At 36.8% G+C, this 23,362-nt stretch overlaps 1 protein-coding gene across 5 annotated transcripts in view; it reads left to right on the top strand.

The window, feature by feature from the left end:
* CCSER1 (coiled-coil serine rich protein 1) overlaps positions 1-23,362 on the top strand; it is a 745,310-nt gene that overhangs the window by 438,945 nt on the left and 283,003 nt on the right. For all 5 annotated transcript variants that reach the window (XM_075421506.1, XM_075421504.1, XM_075421503.1 and 2 more), the window contains one exon: positions 19,592-19,669. In XM_075421506.1, the coding sequence (XP_075277621.1) occupies positions 19,592-19,669 (78 nt within the window). The remainder of the gene's footprint in view (positions 1-19,591; positions 19,670-23,362) is intronic.

Here is a 23,362-nt window from a genome sequence, read left to right as displayed (position 1 = left end):
TAATAAGAAATAAAAGGTACAGTCATTAACTTAAGTAATTATGTGATGGACTTCAGCCTATAAAAATAAAGTTACATACCTGTAATAATATCTGCTAATTATTTACGTAAATAAAAATAATCTGACTGTGTTTACTGGAATTAGATTTTTCACAAAACACCTGTTCTTCAATCTCCAGCATATGGTTTTATAATATTTTTAAAAATATCCTTTATTTCCTGCAACTTAATTTCTTGTGTTCACGTTTATTTTTTAAATGCCTCTACTTCTGTGCTAATGCTTCAGGTTTTCATTTAATTTGCTTTTTCTTGACAAGTTGACAGCAACAATTGTTGCTCATTGGCTTCTGAAAACTTAATTCAGCAGGTGACAGTATGTTGTGCTGTGAATATGTAAGTGTTATTTTCATCTTATGCTATAGAAAGTAAAGTATTTAACTCCCGTTTCTCCCCTCTTTTGGTTTAAGGGCATGAATTTATCGTACAGCCAAGTTTTGGAGACTAAGTGGGTTTTTTGTCCTTTTTTTTTTCCCCTCTCATTGAAGTGAGGCTTCTAGGTCCTTACCTTGAAGAATGCTGAAGTCTTCAGACATAATTGATATTTGAGAGTCTCATGGAAGTTAATACAAATGATTGGGTGCTTTCAGCATTTGAAAAATGGGTTAAGGGCTTAATAACTTAATCCAGAGCTGCATTCTGTTAAAAACCAAACCAAGCCCCTATACAAGCCCAAACCAACCAAAAAAGCCCCCCAAATGTACGAGTGTATCATCTGTTAAATAAAGTGCTTTGGAAGTCTTGGTGTGACATGGATGCTTTGGAACAATAGTGCTAGACATCCTAATCAAGAATAATAATTTAGTTGACAGTAATTTATTAGAAATGAATTTTAATTCTTTAAAAACCTGTGTCTGAGGCTGAGCATCAGAATTTTCTGTGCTGATCATAGGGAAATACGATTGATGATTAAGAACAGTCTTTTTTCATTAATATTGTAAGGTTATCACCAAAAATTTGTTTTTATTTAAAATAGCAACAGTAGCATTATATAGGCTTTGAACTACAATCAAGTCCATCAACCGGATATATGAATTTCAATTTGATATAACCACTTTACAATGAAGAGAGCCATATTGTTCAAGAAGCTCTATCCCAAGGAGGTATACAAAAGCTGTTTCTAAGCAAAATATTGGGAAGAGAAGATACCCTGTTATCACTTAGTTCTGCCACATGTTTTTAATAAGCCAGCTATTACACTGATAAGTGAAAAACTCAGATCTACTCTTTTTATGGGACAGAATTAAGGAGAAGTACCAAAATGGTAATATTGTTTATATGACTAAATTATGGAAATATAATTACAAAACCTTGACGAAAATGAAGGCTGCAAAATAAAGCGCTCCCTTGGGAAGTACCATAGTGAAGATTGTCTTTGTTTCTGCACATGTTCCTGCTGGCAGTGATAAAATTTATTACTTTTCATGTAGTCATTGTTTGTTATGCAGTTCAGGTTTTGTTTCCTCTCTTCAGCCAAACACAAAATTTATTCCTTGTGAGCTAAATCCTTGGAATAGTACATCTAAGCCTTGGAAATTTCCACCTTCTTGTCAGAAACTGCTGCTGAAGGATGCAAGCCTTAGAAATCAATCAAGAAAACTGTATTTTACATGGATTTATTTTTGATAACACATTAAACACTTTTTTTTAAAAAGTCCCAACCTGGTAAGAAAAACACTAGCTGAAAAAGCTGAAATTCAGTGAAGCTGTTGCCAAGGAAAAAGTAGCTCTTTTGAAATGCAGTAAAGGTTGCCCAACATTTTGTAAGGTTGTTACTATTAAGGAACAAATAAGAAGGAAGTATGTTCATATAGTGTTGTTCAGTTAAGGAACCAAAACCAAACCTGAAGTTAGAAAGCAGTGATCACTATAATACTAAAAATTGTCACATACAAAACAAAACTTCTGACAACTTACTGCACCATAAGTGAATTTATTTTTATTTAGTCTTTGGATCCTGGTTCACTGAGATATTTCTGGCCATAGTTGATTTCCCAGAGGTGCAAAAGCATTTTAAGGAATGTGTTCCTACTACCACATTGATATGAAAGAGTTTCACAGTAGATTTCAAGGTCTAGACAACTAAGTTTGTGACATCCTGAATAGTATAAATAATATTTGTTCAAGCATGCAGGAATCTGTTAATGTTTTTCTCCAGATTTTCCACAAATGTTTTTAATTGGATATTGCAGTGAAGTATTCTGTCATCTGTGCTTCTGACTAAAACATGATGTTGTGCTCATGGTTCACATTTGCACAAGAAGTCTATAGGGTATACATGATTTTGAAGCATCCTTTTTGAACAGGGAGTGAAGTGATAAAGCTGGATATGCTAACCTGGCAGATTGTAGAGACACAGTACACTTGGGAAAATCAGAATTATTGTTCTTTGCAGAGTAGCATCCTGATACTACCACTCAGTAACTATAGGGAACTGTAGGAATTTGGAGACGGATAAAGAAACCATCTGTGTAAAGCAGTCAGCTGAAACAGAAGAGCAGACATAACAGAAGTAAGTATATGAACTGATGTGACCTGTACTGCAAGGCAATTTGGTAAAAATCATTGGTATAGAACATGGAATTCTGCTGACTACCTTTTTGAACTGCAAAAAGAATGAAAATGTAAGCGGAAAGGGTGTGTGAGAGAAGTACAGTATAGCACAACTCCCTCTGATCTCTCATTATGTCCAATTTAAAGATTTCCCTGAAAAGGCAGCGTCAAAGCCAGTGCCATTTGGAGCACATTTTGTTTCTGAGATTATGTTACTAAAAATGTGTGTTGAATTAAACTTAAAATCTTTGGGCTTTTCCTAGAGTGCAAAAGAGATACTTACACTCTACCACGTATAGCTAAAGTAGTTGACTGTTGTAATCGTGGATGTTACATTCACAGAAGATTCTTCAACATTTCTTTGGACCTAAACTAAATTTTCCAGCATTTTGACCTCTACCAGTGTAGGTACAGTGCAGCAATACACTTTTGTCCTGTTCGTACACCCAAAATTTCATTCCATTTGTTCAGGGGCACTTCAACTGCAGAGTGCATCTCCTGCTGGCTCACAGTAACCGAGTAATTAGTGACAACAAATTTTGCAGCATGTGAGAAGGTTGTGAAACTGTCAAAAGTGAAGGTCATCTTGCAGTACTTATGCAACTCTATTGTCTAATTGTCTAATGGTGTCTTTACAGCTAAAAGTTATTTGGACTGGAACTTCAGGAGTGTTTTGCTCTTTAAATTGGGTTGTATCAAGAACATCAGGAAGGTATCAAGGTGCATGGCTTCCATCAGTGAAAGGCACCACTTGTCACCCACCATCAAAGGGATGATCTTTTTCACTTATGTAAATGTGCATATATGTATGTATTTACCAAAAGTTTGTAAGAAACTTAGTCTTCTTCTGTCCTGTCCACTTTGCACCATGCAGGGTCAGCATGCAGCGTAGAGCTGTATTTTTTTTTTTTAACTTGCCATGATAAGCTAAGTTTCTAGGAATCAATAACAGCTAGCTCCCATGACATGACCAGTAGAGGACTCCATTTCACAAAAAGCATTCTTACCTGTCTCTGGTGACAGCCCACTATGTTAAATGTGCCAGCTGTGGGGACAGCAGGTTAATGAAAACAGTCGTCGTATTTTCTCTTCTGAGAACTTGTCAATACACACTCCTGCATTACCAAGTGGTGTTAACTATGTTTACCTATCTAAAGTCCCAGTCTGCTCAGCTTTCCTATAAAGTCTGAGCTGTGGGGACTGCTTTACTGAATGCAGGGCAGTTCTGGAGGCAGGGAAATTATGAGAAAGTAGGGTGAAGACCGGTGCCATGCAGTGTGGTGGAGGCTATACTGTTCTGCTGTTAGTGTGACCGGGGAGTCCTGTATTCTAGACAATTTCATGGAGTCCTGGATACAGAAACAGATGTAACTGCAGCTTGACTGTTGGTTGCAGTACAGCTGCCTGGAGTTTGGCCAGATAGAGAAATGGAAGAAACATGCTCTGTGGGGCAGTGGTTGAAAGATGAAGCAGAAAGTGAGGGGCATCACCCTGCCCTCTGAGGGGTTGCTGACCTTGACTTAAAAGCCTAGGTGCACATTAAGGATATAACATAAAGCAAATGTACACAGCCTGTAAGTTTTTCTGTGATGGAGAAAATGGATGCTCCCCTTGCTGTGAAAAGAACATGGTAAAGAGGATGACAAAGATGCTATGCATTTGTATTTTCATGTGTCAGGGTGTTCTAAGGCTGTAAAAGTATCAGTTCAGTGATAACTTTTGCAGTGAATAGAGTTCCATTTTTTGTCCTCCCTGTGACACCTTTACTTCTTCATTAATAACTCTGAAAAGGGTGCCAGCCCTGGCACTTTAGCAGCCAACTGTTGTGACTGCCCCTGAGGCTGAAGTTGTGGCAATGAGCAGAGAGCTTGGATTTAAGGGTCACACATACCGGAAACTGAAGTCTAAAGGGAAGAGCAAAATCTCTTGCTGGCAGAGAAAGAACAAAGGGTATTGGTCATTCTGTAGCAGAGAAAGGACAGACCAGAAAAAGGTACAAAGAAGGAAGGAATATGTGTAGTAGGAGAAAACAGGAGTGGAAAGGAAAGAGTGCAAGAGATGGTAATCTGAAATCTAGTGCAGATAAAAAAAGAGAAGAAGAGATAAACTCAGCTGAGTAGAACTGAGAATTCTGTGTCAGAAGTTTACCTTTGTAGTGTTTGTATTCTAGTTTTAGATCTCCTAATCATAAACAAGTTGTGTGGCCAATTTTGTTCTTTTTATTGTTGGTTCTCCACGCCCCCCCCCCGCCGCCCCCACCCCCCTCCCAAAAGTTCCTGTTTCATTCAGGGGAATAGACTGCTCTGTTGGGTGTATAACCAGATAAGGATTACACATACTACACTAGACTAAGCAAGCAAAGCTTCCGTGGTACCTCCTGAGACACTAGGAGCCCAGCTGTTGGGCTAAAGGTGGTCTTCTGGATGTAACCCTTTTATAACTCCAGTTTTTAATATCCCCTGACAAAGTAATGATCTCTTCATGTTGCCAGTTTCCTTTGCTGTGTGTATTGCGTACAAGCGCTTTGACTAGGTCTCTGCATGGTGCAGTTTCCTTCTAGTTTAGAGTCTGTGTAGTGATCGCTATCAGCTCTGGTAAATGAAGAAAATGGACAACTAATGGAACATTGTAGTCTGAGCAGCAGGTAAAACTTCACAGATGAAAGAAGCTGAGCTGAATATATAGGATCAGATGCAATGGAAAATCTCAGAACACAAATAAGAAAAGTTCATCTGTTTGTAATGTCTGCCGTAGTCCTTGTGGTAGAATTGGAGACTTAGGCTCCCAAAAACAAGTCTGTCACAGGTTCCGTGCGGTTTTGGCACTTCAAAAAATGGTCACTTTCTTACTTCACTTTCACTTGTGTGCAAATTCTGATAAGAAAGCAATTGATGTCTCTGTTAAGTGGTGCTAGAAAGTCAGTGTATACAGGATAAACAGCATTTCTCACTAAAAGTGTTGAACACTGCACCACTTTTCAAGAAGCTTGCCACTCTTTTGACATAAAGTGGTGCTTGTGAATAACATGTCAATTTTGGCTGCAGTGTTTCTTGAACATATAGCTAGGATAACCCGAAAGTTTAAGATGACCTACTTGAGAAATTCTGTAGAACTCACAAAAAACTCAGCTGTCTTTCCATGAAAGTCAAGATACATTTACCATTTCTGATAAGATGCATACTTTGCAATTGCATTTGTTCAAGTAATTCTGTTTTATTTTCTGCTTTTGTATGTCAAGTTTTAGGCCATTTGGAAATAGACATGTGATGGCCTACTGTAAATGTATCGTTGAATTTGAAGGAATGAGGCTTTTTGTTACCATGAATGGAATAACATGCCATAAATGTTCAGGATGTGAAGACTGACAAACCTTCTGTGGTTATCAAATATGCAACTATTTGTCTAAAACAGTTTGTCCATGTTGACCTGACTTTGAGAGTTCAGTGATGTTCTAAGCTGTTGGTCTGAGTCAGGGTGAGTTTCAAGAAAATTTACAGGAGACTGGGAAACAAATGGATTGGTATCTTGATGGGGGAAAAAAGAAGCTTTATTCAGATCTAAGTTCCGCAAAACCAATTTAATGAACTGAGCAAAATAATTTTTTTTTACCTTTCTGGAGAAAACAGAAATCTGAAGTCTCTAGAAGTTTCTGGAGAAAACAGAAATCTGAACCAAGTAGCAGCAGTATGGTGTAGAGGCACAGGTTGTTACCCTACCCCGAGGTCTTGCAAGTAAATTCTAAGTTGCTTTTGCTGCTAGCTTTTGGATGAACCTTCAGAGGTTCCTGTTTTTTTTAGCATGTTCTATAACTTTGTTTCAGTTAGAAATTTGGAAAATTGAGTAAGAGCTGCCATACAGCTCCCAATTGAGTGCAGTGCTGTAGGTGAAAATAAGTTGTTTGGTTTGAGGTTTTTTCAGATTAAACAGATGTTTGTTGTTGTATTCTAAAAATGTTAACCAGTATTTAGTTCCTAGATAATGTTGTGCAGTTGCTAAATATTTATGACTCAAGATCAAACCATCCAGTCAGCTATTTGATGATGCTGTTAGTAGTAGTAGTAGTTTTGGCAGAGACTTTTTTAACATAACATCATTGTGTGTTTGTGTTTACACATCATCCATGTGTAAAATCACACATGGATTGTAACATTGCCTTAGTACCTTCCACCATATGTTGCCCATTAATTTTGGTTACTGAAGTATAGCCTTTTCCCCTCCCATCCACACCCCAGCACCTAATCATATGAACTATACCCTTATCTGCCACATTAGTCTTGTTTATGGTAGTCTCTTTAATTTTTTCCTTTGCCTTTAAGTATTTCTGATTTAAACTCTGAATTATGGATCTTCAAAGTACAGTTAGGTTTGGATTTGCGTTTAAAATACGTAGACAAGGCTTATTGCATATATTCTGTATTTGCATATAAAAATATGTAGACAAGGCTTATTTTTTGAAGTTGTTAACATTATGTAGACTATTTTTTTTATAATGCCCAGTATGAGAATACATACATGTTGTTAGACCATGTGGCAAACATTAATGAAATGTAATCACAGAGACTGATATTTTCTTTGAGCGTAAGTTAGTTAGCTAGAAAGGTCTCCCCAGGGTGCACCATTTGGTAGCTTTTGCTCTTTTTTTTGTTTTTTCCTTAGCTCCTAGTACTACAAACTGAACTGAACAATAGGAAAAATCTACACAAAGTATCTTTTCCTTATTAAGAAACAAGGAATAACTAGACTAAAAGTAGAGGCAGTTTTCTTGTCTGTTGAAACAGTATGAGCTGGGTGCTTGGGTGGCTGATATTACAGTATTTCGAAACAGAATGGATTTGCTTTAGACTTTAGGGTATGAAATAAGAAAACCCACTTTACTGGGTCACTGCAAGGGTTTATCCAGGCCTTTAACGGTCTCCAGTGGTGGCCGCAAGCAGCTGCTTAAAGTAAAGCTGTTATGTGAAAGCATATGCTATTTGCCTCAGTATTCTCCCAGTCCATCACTTTGCAGCTGATGGGAGCTCCTGAACCGCTAGTTACCTGTTTGTTTGTTAACCCTCAAAGAATCTCTGCTGCTCACTTGTCCAATTTTACAGTGTTTGCAGTTTTATACTTCAATCTTTTACTTCAGCCATTCGTTGCGTCTTTTAACATGCCTAGTTTGAAAGTGCTTTTGTTTCAAAGCTACCTTTTTGGGTTACACTTACAGATCAGAGGGAGTTCCTGGTCTTCAGCCGACAGACAGGATTCGGCTCTCTTCCTCTGCGTCTTGGAAAGATACTGTAGCCTGTAGCATGGTTGAGAAATGAGGCACCTTCCTAGGCAATGCTGGCTTATCAAAAAGCAGCGTTTACAAACAATCCTTTTTTGATAGTAGGCACACATTATGAGCTGAGACAGCACTGGGGCGACATCAAAGAATACTTGTAAAAATTTCAGCAAAGCAATTTTATCAACAATAGTGTACCAACAGGCTGATTATGAGTCAATAAAGAGGGCTTATTTGGTACGTTGAATTTATGTTATGGTATAGACTGAATATTAATGTTTCTGAAGTGCCATAAATTCACCTTTATCTCTCCTTCACTTCTTGTTTGCTGAGGCAACATTAGAATTTATAACTCTCTTGTCTGGAAAACTCTATAAGATAGTATCAGGGTGCCTCTTTAGACTTGTATAATATAATTCTTATACTTGTATGAATGTATCATAGTTTTGGTTGTTACTTCCCCTATTTGAACAGTTTTATGTGACAGATACTTATGGTCATGTTTATAAGTCATCTTTTTGGTTCCATTAGAGCAGTAATCTGGGGACCATAGCAACGTGTTTTGCTTATGATATATGTCAGTGGGAAATAGAGGTCTAGTCACCACTTCCATAAATGTTGAGGAATTGTTTTTTTAAAAGAGAGAAAAAAAGAGAGATCTTACCTGAAGATCTTGTAATGCTTCTAATAATAGTAAGAAAAAACTTCTTTCAGATTCTTTGTGCTATATGTTCATGTACTTATGCATCACACCAAAAACTAGAATATAATGGTTGCTTTCCTTGTACAATAGAAGAATTATTAGTATCTTTTGAAGGCATTTGGAAAAGTACTATTCTTATACAGTGCTGCAAATATTTTGCTATGTATTTCGTTACTTTCATCAATTGACATCAAAACGTCAGTGCTATAAGTGTTCGATTGAGTTCCAGCATCCCAATAATTTGTTATAGAGTTTGTAACACAGTCACACAGCTTCCATGAAGTCAAACTCCCGTTATTGGGAAAGTTTCTGAATCAATTAAAGAAATGTTTGAAAGAAGAGATTGATATGCTTCTCTCCCATCTTGTGCTGGAATGCTACTCTGTTGTAGTCTGTCAAGTATTATAAAAAATACAAAGGCTGGTTCGGATTGATTTGATATTATAAAAGCGAAAGCAGATTTTCTTGTCTGATCAAAATTGTTTTGCTTTGGCAAAGCAATGCAAAGCTGCTGAACATTACTCATGAGCCTTGGTTAGATGTGAAAAAGAATTTGGGTTATCATGATAATGCATATTAAAGCATGTTGATTTTGTATTACTGGATTAAATATGATGTACTTTGCATTTAATTTCAGTATTTCAGTTCAGGTGAGTGGCTAAGCATGGAGGGCATGAGTGATAAACCTAAATTCACAATAAAAAGGTATCTAATTTAGTAACTTTCCAGTGTCAATTAGTGGCAAAACCTATGCTGTGGCTTCGCTTGAGAGCAGATTCACAGAAAGTAAAATGCCTTTTGGTCCTGGCTTAAGCAAATAATTACCTAGGAAAAAGTCTTTGCAGTGCGTCTGAGAGCCTGGTGTAGTGACTGAAGCTTTTTCATGAGCAATACCCCTAAATTCTATTCTGTGTACATGTTCTCCATTTCTCTGTAATTCTCCATACCCCACTTTTACCCACAGTCCCTAAGCATTCTTCTGGTCTACTGTTGCTTGGGCTGAAGGCGCTGTACAGTGTGGCTGGCTCACAGCTGGCTGACAGCTGCCCATCTGGCTGACTGAGCTTGAAGCTCACGCTCAAACCCCTGTTCCAGCTTAGGCCCTTCACATCTGTCCAGACAGTAACTTTCATGAAAGTTACAGAAACTTTTATTTTCTAACTCTGTTGCTTGGACTGATTAGTATTGACTATTGTAATAAAAAATTATTCTTGAGGAATAGATAGACAAGCAGTGTGATCACTTCCAGTGTGTGCATGTGAATGTGCACGCCTATGGGCTGCCTATGAGTTCAGGACAAAGGCAAATCACATAGTTGTCCTTTTCTGGCAGTGGTAAATCAAAGCTGATGGTTCTATCCAAAATACTTGTCAAAATGTACAAATAATTTCTTGACTAACTGCCACAATGTCACAGGGGGAACAACTCAAAGAATGGCAGCTGTGGGTTGTTTTCACTATTGCTGGGCATATTTACAGTGGTACAGGGATCATACATTGTTGATACCGATGAGTAAAACTGCAGCCTTATTTGTCACAAAAATTGGTACATGTTTTTGTTGATTTCCATGGTGGCAGCAATTGTTTGATTTATATGATTATTTTTTTCTATTCATTTGACCAACAAGTGATCAAAATCTGCCCCATGCAGTTGTTTCTGGGACACCTTGAAAATGACCCTTTGGCTTTGTTTGTAGTATACGCTGCTAATGCCATGAGCATGAATCTCGTTCCTCAGGACAGCAATTTGTAAAATTATTGTAAACACTTAGCTGTGTGAGGTTTAATTAATGCCAGAAGGCTTCAATAAACATCAGTTGCAATTTGGAATGTGCCGAGTTAATGATTCCTGCACTCTGACTAATGCACGTGCTGTTAAATCTATGCACGGAGTGGCTGGTGCTGACATTAATCACGTCCCAGGAACATCCCTGTATGCACAGAGGGAGAGGAAACCGCAAACTGACAGAAACGTTTGACAGGCAATGCACTTAAACATCTCCACTTAGAGGCCTAAAGGACGAAGTGCATAACATTAGCATTTCACATGGCAGGGAAGAAAAACACAACAAAAAGTTAACAAGTGCCTTTGATACTTTCAAAAGTTAATAAAATAACTTCCCTAGGTAAAATGTTATATTAAATGTGTTGCAGAATCATGTTAGTCACTGCTACAGGATTTTCATAATGCTGTTATTTTGTATTGTATTTGTTTGACCAGAGAATTTTTCCTTCAATGAATACTGGTAGTCACCAAAAAAACATGGAAGTTGGGGGGGGGGGGGGGGGGGGGGATGGGACCAGGCACCTCTCCCAAAACAGATGTTTTGGAACAGACTGTGAAATTCTGTTCGTGTGCCCATGCAGAACCTGGCAGCATTTAAAATCATGTACGTCACGAAAGTGATAAATGTGGTTGCTCTAAAAAGGGGCAAAAGAAGAAAAAAACTCAAGGTTATAAACTGTGTGCTGTCTTTGTTTACCAGAATTGATAGGTTTGCATTCATTTCTGTGTTCGTTTTATGTTGTGTGTCAGTACAACTCTGCCAACTGGATCGTGAGCATGCCAGCTAGAGCCGATGTTGTGGCAGTATGTTCTAATGAAAGTAGAAGTACAGGAATAATCCATCTAATCCATTTTGTCCTAATCTAGGTTCTTGGAAGAGTTAATTCTCACTACACTGTGAGAAAAGTAGTGTGCTACTCCCACAAGACAGGTATTTGAAATAAATAGGTTTGTATCCCTATTTAAGGTTTATGATAGTAACTTTCTAACTTGCAGTGGTTTCTAAAAACCCTGAACACTGGTTTGCTTGGCTTATCAGCAATTTATTGAGAGATTTTACAGGTCTCTCCTCCATTTCCAGCTAGTAAACTTAGGAAAAGCACATCTTAAATGAGGTAAAATATTGTTATTCTTGATGATCAAGTATTTTACAGCTGATGGGTTAACAATTGCTGTGTAAAAGAACAGTAACCAGTTTCACATCTTCAGTGGGACTGTTTCATACTGTACAGTTCAGTAAATGAGAGCTATAATTAAAATAATTTCCACTGCCATATCTGTGATGTCCATTCAGAAAAAGATGCAGAAGTACTGTGAATCGAAGGTGTGCAAGTTGGATCTTTGAACCCAGATGTGCAGTCCTGCTTTGCAGTAATCTTACATGTGATTGTGCTGGATATTGTTCACTGTTGTGGGCTGTTACAAGGAAACTGAGCCCAGAAATTCACATCTAAAGTGAGCATATTGAAGTTTAGTGGTATGAGGAAGACTGGTTTTGTACATAGGACATAAGACTTGGACTGCAAATCTATGCAACACTCCGTAACTTTGCAAGTGGCTTCATGCATGACCTTGAAAAATACCTATTTTTCAAAGTCACCTATTGACTCTTCTTCTGTGAATATTTTTAGGAAGATCAAGTCAATAGTGCTAATAGGTTTTTTGTGTGTTTTGCTGCTGCAAGGCTTAGTGTCCCTGTATCACAATTCCTGAATTATCAAACTGGGATAATATTGCCCCTTAGACTTCTCTGTTGGGTGTCTTATATTTTGGGACAGGATGGCATTTGTCTAGGCGGTCCTAGTGGTGATGTAGCAGTGATAATCACAGGACATATTGGTTGAGAGTGAGCTAATTACTAATTATTTGTTAGATGAGCTACTATAAGACTTGGGGTGTCTTCTTGGACATCTGGGTGCAACCATAACACAAATTAAGACTAATAACAATGCTTATTATAAGTTCAAAACTCTACTTGTAGAGATAACTTCTGTATGAATGACTATGCTTAGTGTGTCGGCCTTTTGGAGGAACTGCATGACTGCTTGTTTTTTCTTCCCTTTCAAGAACTTTCTTAGGTTTTGGATTTTGTTGTTGGGCGGTGTGTTAAGATTGGCATCGTTTGTTATGGCCATATTATTCACAGAGTATGACCACATAAAATATTTATTGTATTGCATTATTCAAAGCATGCGTGGCCACGTCTGGGCCATATATGAATGTGTGGTTTCTAATGTTTTTATTTTAGAGATGTGATGACTAGAAAAAGTTCCTCTATACTTCTAGTGATGTGTGTACATAAACTTATGCCTTAAAGTAGCATTGATTTAGTATGGGAAACATAATCAGTAAGGAAATGACTACTTGCTACACAGCTTTACTGCATGAGTGAATGATAGTAAGAGGTAATAACTGGGTATTGCTTTAAAATATAACCTATAAATTGTAATACCACCTGGAAATGGAATCTTTTACTTTATGTTGGTACAACAGATAAAACAGGAAATAATTAATGAAAATACATTTGTTTTTCAAAAAAATTGCCCTGATCCAAGAAATACAATGCTATTTTGTTTTTAAATCTAGCATAAGCAGATACCTGCTACTGTTTAATGCTATATCTTAAAACATCTTCCAGAGATGCTTTTGTAAAATAATGTTAAAGCTCAGGTATGTTTACAAAATCCTTATCCTGAAATTCTGTGATGGTCTCATGTCCCTGTAAACATTTAGTTTTAATTTTGCAATACATACACAAGTGGTAATGGTAAAGTTTAGGATGCAGCATGGTCCAGTCAATTGGGACTCAGAAGATAAAGTTTTTAAGACTCTTTTCCTGTCTCTGGCCTTCATCTGCTCAGTGGACTAGGAGATTCACTTTTTGGTGTGTTTTCTCTTTCTGATTAGACAGCCAGTGCTCTCAAAGCTTGGAGTCTTCTTTTTATTGGAAAGGTTGTACGGCACTCAGCAAAATAGATGACTTTTTCTCTTGTAGACCTCAGGGATGGAAAATTTAAGACAATGCTTGGAATTATAAGGTTTTCAACATTTTTATTTTGAAACAGTAGTAATAATCCTCTCTGGCTAGGATCTAGTAAACCTTGGCATTACTGTGGGTTAGGTTAGCTGGCATGGCTATAGTGGGGCTTGTAATTCTGTTAAGATTTGAAATCTTCCTAAATACTGCTCATCTTCAAAGAGCTATTATGAAGTGATTACACTTTTAGAAGTTGTTTTTTTTTCATTATAAGTGTTCAAACTTGGCAATAACTAATTATTAAAGTATTGCAAACTGCGTAGAGATGGGCTTGTCTTAGCCTTCCTTGGTTCATGCCTGGATACCGTGTTCTGATGGAAATGGAAGCAGAAGGGACTTCACGTCATCTTTCCTTCTAGATACCATACTTAATGTACGCATAGGACTTTGTTTTACAAAAAAATTATAATGTAATAACTGAAAAACTATTTTTGTTTATATAAGATACCTATGTGAAAACTGTGAAACATTCACTGAAATTCTGTGTTGTTCTGGTCTTCGTTGTTTACAGCGATTTGACAGAACTGTAGCCCTCAATGAAACCTCTATTTGTGCATTCCCACCAAGTTCTCCCTTGTTTTTCTCCTGAAGGACTGGCTGCTCCCCTTGGGATGACTGCATCCATCCACCACTGTGACTTCAGAGTAAAGCCTCTAGATTAATTGGTTTTTAGCACCTTAATTCTTAGTACTTTCTGTAGTAATTCTGTTGAGTGTTGAACCACCAAGTAGCTGCTTTCTTATCCTGTGCTCAAGAGACAGCTGGGATTTTAGGTGAGCTTCACAAAGCGTTTTCAAGTGTGACGTGGTTCAGCTGTACCGCAGCTGATCACTAGAGCTGTCTATGTTATGTTTTCTTTCCAGACTCAGGCTCAAACCAACAGGGACTCAATTTCTATGGAAATAGCTGTGCTACAGTCATCTCTGTAGCTTATCGTAGTCTGTAAATTAGGTAGATTATCCCTTTGCTCTCATTGCCTAACTGCTGTTGTTGATTAAGTTTAATCCCAAAGCACATCAGAATTAAAAGACACTGCATTTTTAGAAGTGTTCTGAAGAAAAGCTTTTCTCCCCCAGTTCTGCAAACATAAGTGGCATAAAGTGGCAAATGTTGTTATTCACAGTGGGGTGAATGCCTGAAGCAAGGGAAGCAATGACATGTAAATCGTAAATCTGACTGCAGTGCTGATACTGACAGCCGTGGTCTGTTTTGGATGTATGCTGAGAGAAAAGCCAAATAATACAGATCTGACTTCACAGAGTCATACAATAATCTGTATAGACCATAGGAGAGAGAGTTTGCGTCTTTTGAGTATGAAGAGATTTGAAGGCAAAAAGTTCAAGTTGTGAGATTTTTTTTTTTTAATGTAGGTAAGAATAAAGGTGAAACAACTGTTAGGAAAAAAATAATATGTTATCAACTGGACAAAATAGATACCTTGATGATAAAAACCACAGCTGTACTGGCTAACAGACTTCTGATTTCTCCAAAACAGCTGGAACAGTAAGTTTTGCTGTTTGATTTAGTAGGACTGTTCAAGGTAATTATCAAGCATTTTCCTTTTGGAATTTGCAATTAAACAAAGCACCACAAGTGGTCACCATGCTGTCACTGCTAGGGAATTGGGTAAGTGAATGGTGATAAAAAATACCTTTGACCTGTTCAGTCAAGGCTATTAAAATTATTTTAACGCTCTTCTGTATAGAGAAGGAACATTGTAAAAAGCCAGTCATATGGTTCAAGATGTATTAACCTGTACTGACTCCTGAAATATAAGTAGTCTGGTAGTAACTGACTCTGCTTTTTGTCTAGTAGCTGTCTTTCATCAGTGAAGACTAAGCCCATTTTTCACTTACATGTAGAAACATCACAGATAAATAGTATCTGATCAGCTGATGCCTGTTATCCTCCTATTTCAGCAACTCTTGGTGAGTTACTGCAAATGTAGTAATAAAATAAGCATATAAACAATGACACTCTTATACTAAAGGTAGTTTGTGATATAAACTGCGTGTGAACTTATTCCCATGTGAAGGAATAGCTTCATTGACCATGGTCTAATGCTTTACACTAAGGCTGTTGATATACTTCAGTTAGCAATCACAGTAACTTAAGCATCGGCAAATGATGAAGATGATGGCCTTCCACATGTTTTTTTTATCTCTTCCCCCAACACACACACTCTCACACACGTGCATGAGAGGGAGGGGTTGCGGTGAATGTTGCTGGCAATGTTGCTAAGAGTTATCTGACTAACTAGGGTGAACCCAGGGAATGGATTTTTTTCATGCTTTTATGCCTGTCACCTTGCAAGTGTACTCTTGATGCCGTTTATTTTAATAATAGGGAATAATAGCACACAGAACGGTAAGAAAAGTTGTTCATTTATACTCTATCTTAAAAAGTCACCTGGAAATTCTTTGCCTGACCCTAAAAATCTAAAAATATTTTAAAAGTAAATGATTTGATCTCTGCTTTGTCGTTAGAGAGACAAAGGCACCTGTTTTGTTTACCCTGGAAAGAAGAAGAATAAGGAAGGTTCTACTTGCAGTCTTTTTACTACCTAATATCTTATAGTGAAGGTGGACCTGACTCCTCTCTGATACATGCAGTGAAAGGGCAGAAAGCAGGAGGACGGGACAGCTTAACCTTCTGTGATTCTGTGAAATATACTTATACTGTGTCTTCACTTTCTCAAAATTCTTACATTTCAACATAGTTATGAAGATGCTTTTGGAAGCTTTTTGGTAGTTGGGGAGAAGGTGATAGGGTGCAGCATATGCAGTTAGTGGTATGAAGACTGGGTCAGGTATGGAAAAAGTCGTCTGAAAGAAGATAACTTCCGTGTTTTAAAATGACCGCAAGGTCTCAAGGAAGTTTCAGTACTTGAAAAATTGCTTTAAAATGTTACTTTCTGATAGTAACTGTCTCTAGGAGTAAAGATGTGATGGCAATTGAAGGCTGCTGTGGGAATATATGTCCAGGTAACTTATTTCTTTGTTATGAATTAATGTTAATGCTTGCTGTTTGGCTTGTAAAGATCTTTGGTTGATTCGCTATATTTGAGAAAAAGGGACAGGTTTGTAGTTCCAGAAGTCCTTTTTCACTACCTGGGCACCTGGAAGTTTGTCAGTCTTTCCCATCTGTATGAGTTAGCTTAATAAAAAGTAAATAAGGATTGCCTTCCTTTTCAGACTGCCTCTCATTTCGTGCCATAGGCTGTTGCATTCGTGGCAGCACTGCTGGTTTATTGTCTGTACCAGTGCCAAAGACCAAAGTAACCGTGTGGACTCAGACATATGAAACAGCATACTAGGTAGCACACTTGCAAACCCAAAATTAATTGATACCTGAACATTAGTTCTTTTAAAGTGACTGTTCTTAGTAAGATTTTGAGGAGAAGGTATTTGGGCAAAGGTACAAATCTGCAAGCAGTCTGTGTTGGAGAACATGATCTCCCTGCAGAGGGTTTTTGGTTGGGGCTGGGAGCTAGGATCTATGTGGGAAATGTTGTGCTGCACATGGACGGGAGCAGTAAATCTATGGCCAAAAGCAGACAGTGTTGTAAATATCTAGCAAATGTTGCCAAATATTCACAGTAGTTTATTATGTAGTAAAAGAAAGTGTTAGTTTATACTTTTTTTGGTGTACGGTAGGATTAATGTGTATTTTTGTGTGGAGATTGGCTGTGATTTTACAGAAACAGTTACACTGAAGTTTTGCGTTTAGCTTGCTTTGTATGGTATGCTATGCTTTGTTGATCTAAAATTCACATTAGTGTAACAGTTTTTTTCCATCTTTTTGCCACATTAGTCCATTATAAAGTCTGTCTGTTGATATAGTCAATGCAGCATGAAATTATGTTTAAAGTATCAACTTATCACTTTAAGACATGTTTTTGTATTGGAACGAACATTTTGTAGTTTTTTTTACATCTAATACCTCTAGAATTGCTAAAATTATTTTATAAACAAAGGTATGTCTTTTGGAACCACTACTTTGGCAACAAGAATTCTAGAAATAAAGTAGTGCAAGTTACTGAGATGAAATTGAAGGACTGTTAAGTGTAAGTAGCCTCTTCCAGTAGGCTGCTGTTTTGTGACAAACTAAGTTGTTTACGTTACTGCATGGATAATATTTATGTTCGTGATTTTAAACTTTTTGCAGACTTTTGCTGCATCAGTGGAAATAAGATAAAATACACTATATTCTCATTATATTCAATAACTTTGAAAATAATTCATATTATGAAGGTAATTTTGCATCAACGCAATTGAAAGTACTATTTTTGTAGAGTAAAGAGAAGATACTATTTGTCAATACAGACATCTTTGATCTTTCCCAGAATCAGAAGTTATAATGTGGAGTCAGAACTTGGATGTGTTAAAAATGGATCTTACTGCATATATGCAGTTAAATGAGCTGCTCACAGAAAAAAATGGATTTGGTTATTCCAGCCTTCCTAGCTTTCCCAATTAATTGGTTGCCTTAATGAGGGTTTTGATTTCTTCTATGGTTCTCCCCCCCTCGCCCCTCCAGTTTTTTTACTTCAAAATATGTATTTGTAAATCCATGAAGAAATTATGCAAATGTTAAATTTTATCATATACACCATTTAATACTGGGTTTGCTCCAGTCATGTTACTTGAAGATTCCATCTCTGTGGATGTCTGGGTTTGTAACTGGAAAATTCATGGAGCTTCTGAGAAGTAAAATGTTATTGTCTAAATAAGAAAGTAGAAGTATAATAATGTCTGTTTTCTAAACACGTGAAAACACTGTGGGCAGTGGACTGGTAAATTCAAACCTCAAGAAGATGAAGCTTTTCTGTCAGAAATGAGATTACCCTTGCTATGAATTCAGTTTTAACTCAGTAGTTACATCAGCAAGTTTGGGCACAGCTTGTCTCATACCAGTGAAGTGATCAGTCTGAATTCTGCCCCCCCGCCCCCCACTTATTTGAAGAGTTGAAATACTGGAGATAGGGTTATTTAGGTCTTGTTGTCTTCCTGCTGTTTACGTGCTTTTGGCCAAAATTCTCTTAACATGGTGATGTGTAGCTTGCCTTGAAATCAATAACATTTGATTTTTAAAACATGCGGAAGAGATAGTTGTAAAGGAAAACACAACTCGGACAGTAGGTGAATATGATAATATCTCTGTGTCTTTATTTCAGTAAAAACTGAGATTCATTCCACTTGAGATTCAATTAACTTGAAATTCAATTTACACAAATTCTGTTTTACTGTGATACATACCTGTCAGTAACATTAAAACATGCTTTTGTAGGTGTTGAGGAATTTGAGTCAGAGATAAGTATTTTGTAAGGATATCACTGAAAAATAAAACTAAATCAGTAGATAGAAAAACGTAAGTCAGTGCAGTAAAGGACTTCATGTTCTCTATTCATGAAACCTTCCCCACCTGTGTACCTTTTCCTGCCTCATCCCACATATATACAGTGGTTTCACTATATACTTTCTCCTGGAAAATATAGTATGTGTAAGGGCTTGATGAGGATCAGCATTTCTAGTGATGAGTTTAGTGATGAGTTTCAAATAAAGTATCAAAATGCTTCTTTTTGGTGAAAAATAATTGTGTCAAAGTGGCCAGTTTTCTTTGCTCAGGCCTGTCCCAGAGGTTCCATACCTCACTTCCAAAAATGATTGAGGTACAGAGGGACAAGCATGAGCAGAGCAGAAATGAGTACAATACCTAAGAAATATTTAGGCTTTGCTAATGTTTTTGCATTAGGCGAGGGGGAATTTGGCTCGGTGTTGTGATCTGCGGTGGAGTTCGCGTGTTCCTTATTGTTTCTGGAATAAATGGTTTCTTTGCTGTTGAAATGATGCTGGGGTTTCCAAGAATCACTGCTGCTGCTTGGTGCTTTGTACCTGTATCTGCTCTGGAAGAAGACTGCTTTGCATCACACTTCAGTGATATCCTTCTTGTGGGCCCAGCTCTACCGCATAGTCAGACTTTCCAAGTCCACTGTCTGTTTAAGAGAAAGATAAGTCGATAAAAGGAAATAACGGTAAGGAAATCAACACCCCAGTGAGAATAGTGCCATAAGAAATCTGTTTCTGAACAGCTGTCTGTGCACCAGTTTTGAACTTATCTGTGTATTTGTAGCTGCAAAGCCCAGCGAGGAAAAACATGACTCACCTCTGATATGTTATTTTGTTTTACAGGAAAAGGCTCAGTGCTTTCAGAAGGCTCTTGCTTCCCAAGCAGATAAATCCACGCAGACAGAACTCATAGGCCATGATGTAAGTAGCTGTATTGAACAGTATTTTTTATTATCTTTGTGGATGTTCAGACTTCTGTCAGCCTGTTTGCCTCTGCTGCTGTTGTGTCCATGCATTGATTTAGTTGAGTTTACTGGAACACCGTTCATCCTTTGCTCTTAAATGATTCTATTCTAAAACACCTTCTGAAACATGAGAGGATAATTACAACTACCTGCCAGCGTACCAATGCCCGATTAATTTTATGCTTTACAAAGAGCTGAGAATTAGCATAAGAGAATGTGGAGGATATGTACTAGTGGATTGTAATTTTTTCTTTCAGTATTCATTTACACACTTCTTGACAATTTCATGAGGTTATTATGTTTATAATTGCCATATGCTGTCCAAACAGTATTTGAATATTGGAAGATAAGGCATTAAATACAATTTTTGCCAAGTAAGGTTAAAATTCTGTTTCCTGAAAAGCATCAATCAGAATTTCTGCTAGAAGGTGAGTTGATAGTATGTGTCCTCATGCAAGAACATAGTCAAGGAAGATTCCTTAACTGTAGAAATATTTTTTCCCCGTTTTTTTTAAATGGAAGTATTCTATCTGTGGGACGTCAGTTAAGTATATGTAAGAGATTCACTTGTTGCATGAGCCTTCTTGAATAATCTTTGATTAAGAATGCCACGATGTAGAATATTTAGCACAGTTCTATTCTGTGATTTGAGCAAAATCTGACAATGCTTCTTACCAAAGACTGTTCTGAAAATAAGGCTGTGGTTCTGCGTTGGTGTGTATCAACTTGCTGCTTGAAATTTATAAAAAGAATACTGGAATTAAAGCAGGTTTTGAAACTTTCCGTTCAGTATGTTTTGTATCAGTGGAGTGTTAAATTTTTGTCTTCTGAGTCTTCAGGTAGTCTTCAGAAGAGAGAGACATAAAAATTTCATGGTTTAATCTGAAAAGTTCTTGAAGCAAACTACACTTGGTATTTTTTCAGACTGTCTTCTAAGCTGATTCAAGCCAGGAGTACTAACTTTAAAAAAAAAAAACAAAAAAAAACGTAAAATACTTTGGAAACAAATGTAGTTATAAATATTATTTTTATATGTATTACTGATCACTTGGCTTATGTTTTTTTCTGTTGAGTATTTTCTTATTAGTGGCAAATAAGTCAGTACTTAACTCACTTTAGTACCTATCTGTATTAATTTCTTGTTTATGGGTTGCCAAATATGAACTTATATATTCCACTGTGTCTGTGAAACAAAGTCTGTTGGAATGTACTGAAACTGTGAGGTGTATATTTTAATGGTGAAAATCCCTTAATCAAAGATACTTGAAATAATTTTTGTACATTACAATGTTACATCCCTTTCTTCCAGGACTAATTATCTTTAACAGCTAATTTATTATGTATTAGATAAAAGTCTTCCACTAAAAATGAAAATAATCAACTTTTTTGGGGTTTGGTTTCTTGGGGGGTTGTTTTTTTTTGGAGGGGGAGGGGGTTGGTGTTTTTTTTAAATAGATGTGATTTATGCATTTAGTTGTTCTCTCACACATCAAATGTGTGGTATCATGCTAGAGATCCATGCTGTTAACAGACTTTTTTTTTTTTTTTTTTTCCTTCCAGTCTGTGTTCCCTTGCAGTTTGGGGAGGGGGGCGAGGTCTTTTTGTAGTGAAGTAGATGATTGCTGATTCTGCAATAAAATTTGAATTCTCAAACAGATACAGTTTTCTGGCTGAGATCTGAGTATTAAAGATAATAAGAATAATTTTAAAAAATCCTTTTCTTTAGCAGCATTTTCTTCAAGATTAGTGGAACACACTTTTTCGGACTTCCCCAGTAAAATACCTCTACCATGTTATGGTTGCAATCGTGTATTTTCTTATATAGGGTGATGCAATGCAAGAACAAAAGGAAATATGGAATGTTTTGTATGGAAGAACACATCCACCTGTATTTATCTTGTACAGAGTACTTGTGAAAATTGCGTTACAAGGAATTGATTACGGAGAAAGTTGAACTAATCTGCAGGAAACAGACGTGCTGACTATGATCATCATGAAGGGAATTCAGTGAAGGAGAATGTGCAAATAAATAGTGTTAACACTTTCACAATATTGTTAAAAACTTTTGGCCACTTATTTATTAAATTGTGCAGCTTTTCTTCAAAGGTAGCTGTTACAGGTAATGATCGGTTCAACTGTGTTTCTGTTGAAACCAAGTAGCTATTACATCTATATTCTGTGCTTCTATATGAGATCTTAAAGAACAAGTTGTAACCCTGAAAAGTAGTATCTGTACATCATTTTATTCAGGATGTGTGTGTGTATAACATCAAGAATATTTTACTAATATGAAATTAGATTAAATAGAAAAACACAAAACATGACAGAATGCAAGACAGAATTTTCACCCCATTAGTCACACAACCTGAGAATAGCTTACACTGAATACTTAACTAGTTTAACAGGTAAGCAGGAAATTTTAATTTCATTCCATCATCACTACAGATTTGCTGCTGTAACTAAAAAGTCACCTATGTTATTTCTCCTCAATGCAACTTTAGAAGCTAACAATAGTCAGAGAAGTGTTATCAGGAATTTGTGTAGCATTATTTAATCAATATTGTACAAATATTGATACAGACATCAGAATGTAGTATTTCAGGCATCCTTAAGTTAGTGCTTCTGTGAATTGTTTGTTTTATATTCATTCATATTCTTTTGTTTCACCTTATAAACTTAATAGTTGCCTATTTTGCAGTGTGAAACAATCCTGAGACAGGTTAGCCCCCAAAAGAAAGCAATGCTCGGTTTTGTTTGACTTCTGGACAATATCTCTAGTAGTTGAGAGACTATTCTTTAGCCTTGGAGCTCATTTAGATGTGTCGTTAAAAGCAAATGGAAGTTCTGGCTTAGACAAGGAATGAAACCTTTCGTCTGTAGGATGTACAGTAACGAAAAAAGGCTAGAGGCTAGTCTATATTTAGGAAGGAATGGGTGAAGAAGGAAGAAATGCAATGTTTCAAAGGGAAGAAATGTTCTTGTCTCTGTGGAGCTGCTCTGAAAAAGTCTAAACAGTGTTGACTGCGTGTTTTGGGTAAGAGGTTTGAGAGGTTACCAGAATGGAAGCTAATGTTGTGTATTTTATGTTAGTGGATATAACATAATTACAGTCCGATTCTGGCTATCAAGATGATTGGCAAAGCTTGGATCATGCAATCTCCCACAATACCTGTAAATTGTTGGATAATACTTCTGATATATTTCTCTATTTTTTTCCATGCAACACACTGAGATTTTTCAACTGAAATTGCTTAGAATACTGTATTAGCAAGCAGGTGGAAGTGAAAGTCTATAGCAGTAAAGATAATGTTTCTCATAAAGAACTGTTTGAACTCGAAAGCACACTGCTTAATTGCTTTTCTGTATTAAAACTATCTAATGTGAAACTTAATTATGGAAATAAAACATAAAGTTTAAAATAAGTTTTGATAAGGAGGAAAAAGGTCTTCCACGATGAGCAATGCTACAGTTTCCGTAAGTGTTTAACAATACGACTTTGCTACTTAACTAAATTGAAAGTAAAATATCAAGCCAGCTGTTGTGTATATTCAAGGGAGGACATTAGAAAGTAGTTCAGGTTTCTTAGAAAGCTAATTGCTTTCTAATGCAGAGTGTCAAGGGGTCTCCACCTTATGATGGTCCTAAATTT

This window comes from Opisthocomus hoazin, chromosome 5 (assembly GCF_030867145.1).
Source record: "Opisthocomus hoazin isolate bOpiHoa1 chromosome 5, bOpiHoa1.hap1, whole genome shotgun sequence".
Lineage (NCBI taxonomy): Eukaryota > Metazoa > Chordata > Aves > Opisthocomiformes > Opisthocomidae > Opisthocomus > Opisthocomus hoazin.
The sequence above is the reverse complement of the archived record's forward strand: the minus strand, read 5'-3'. Positions and strand labels throughout refer to the sequence as shown.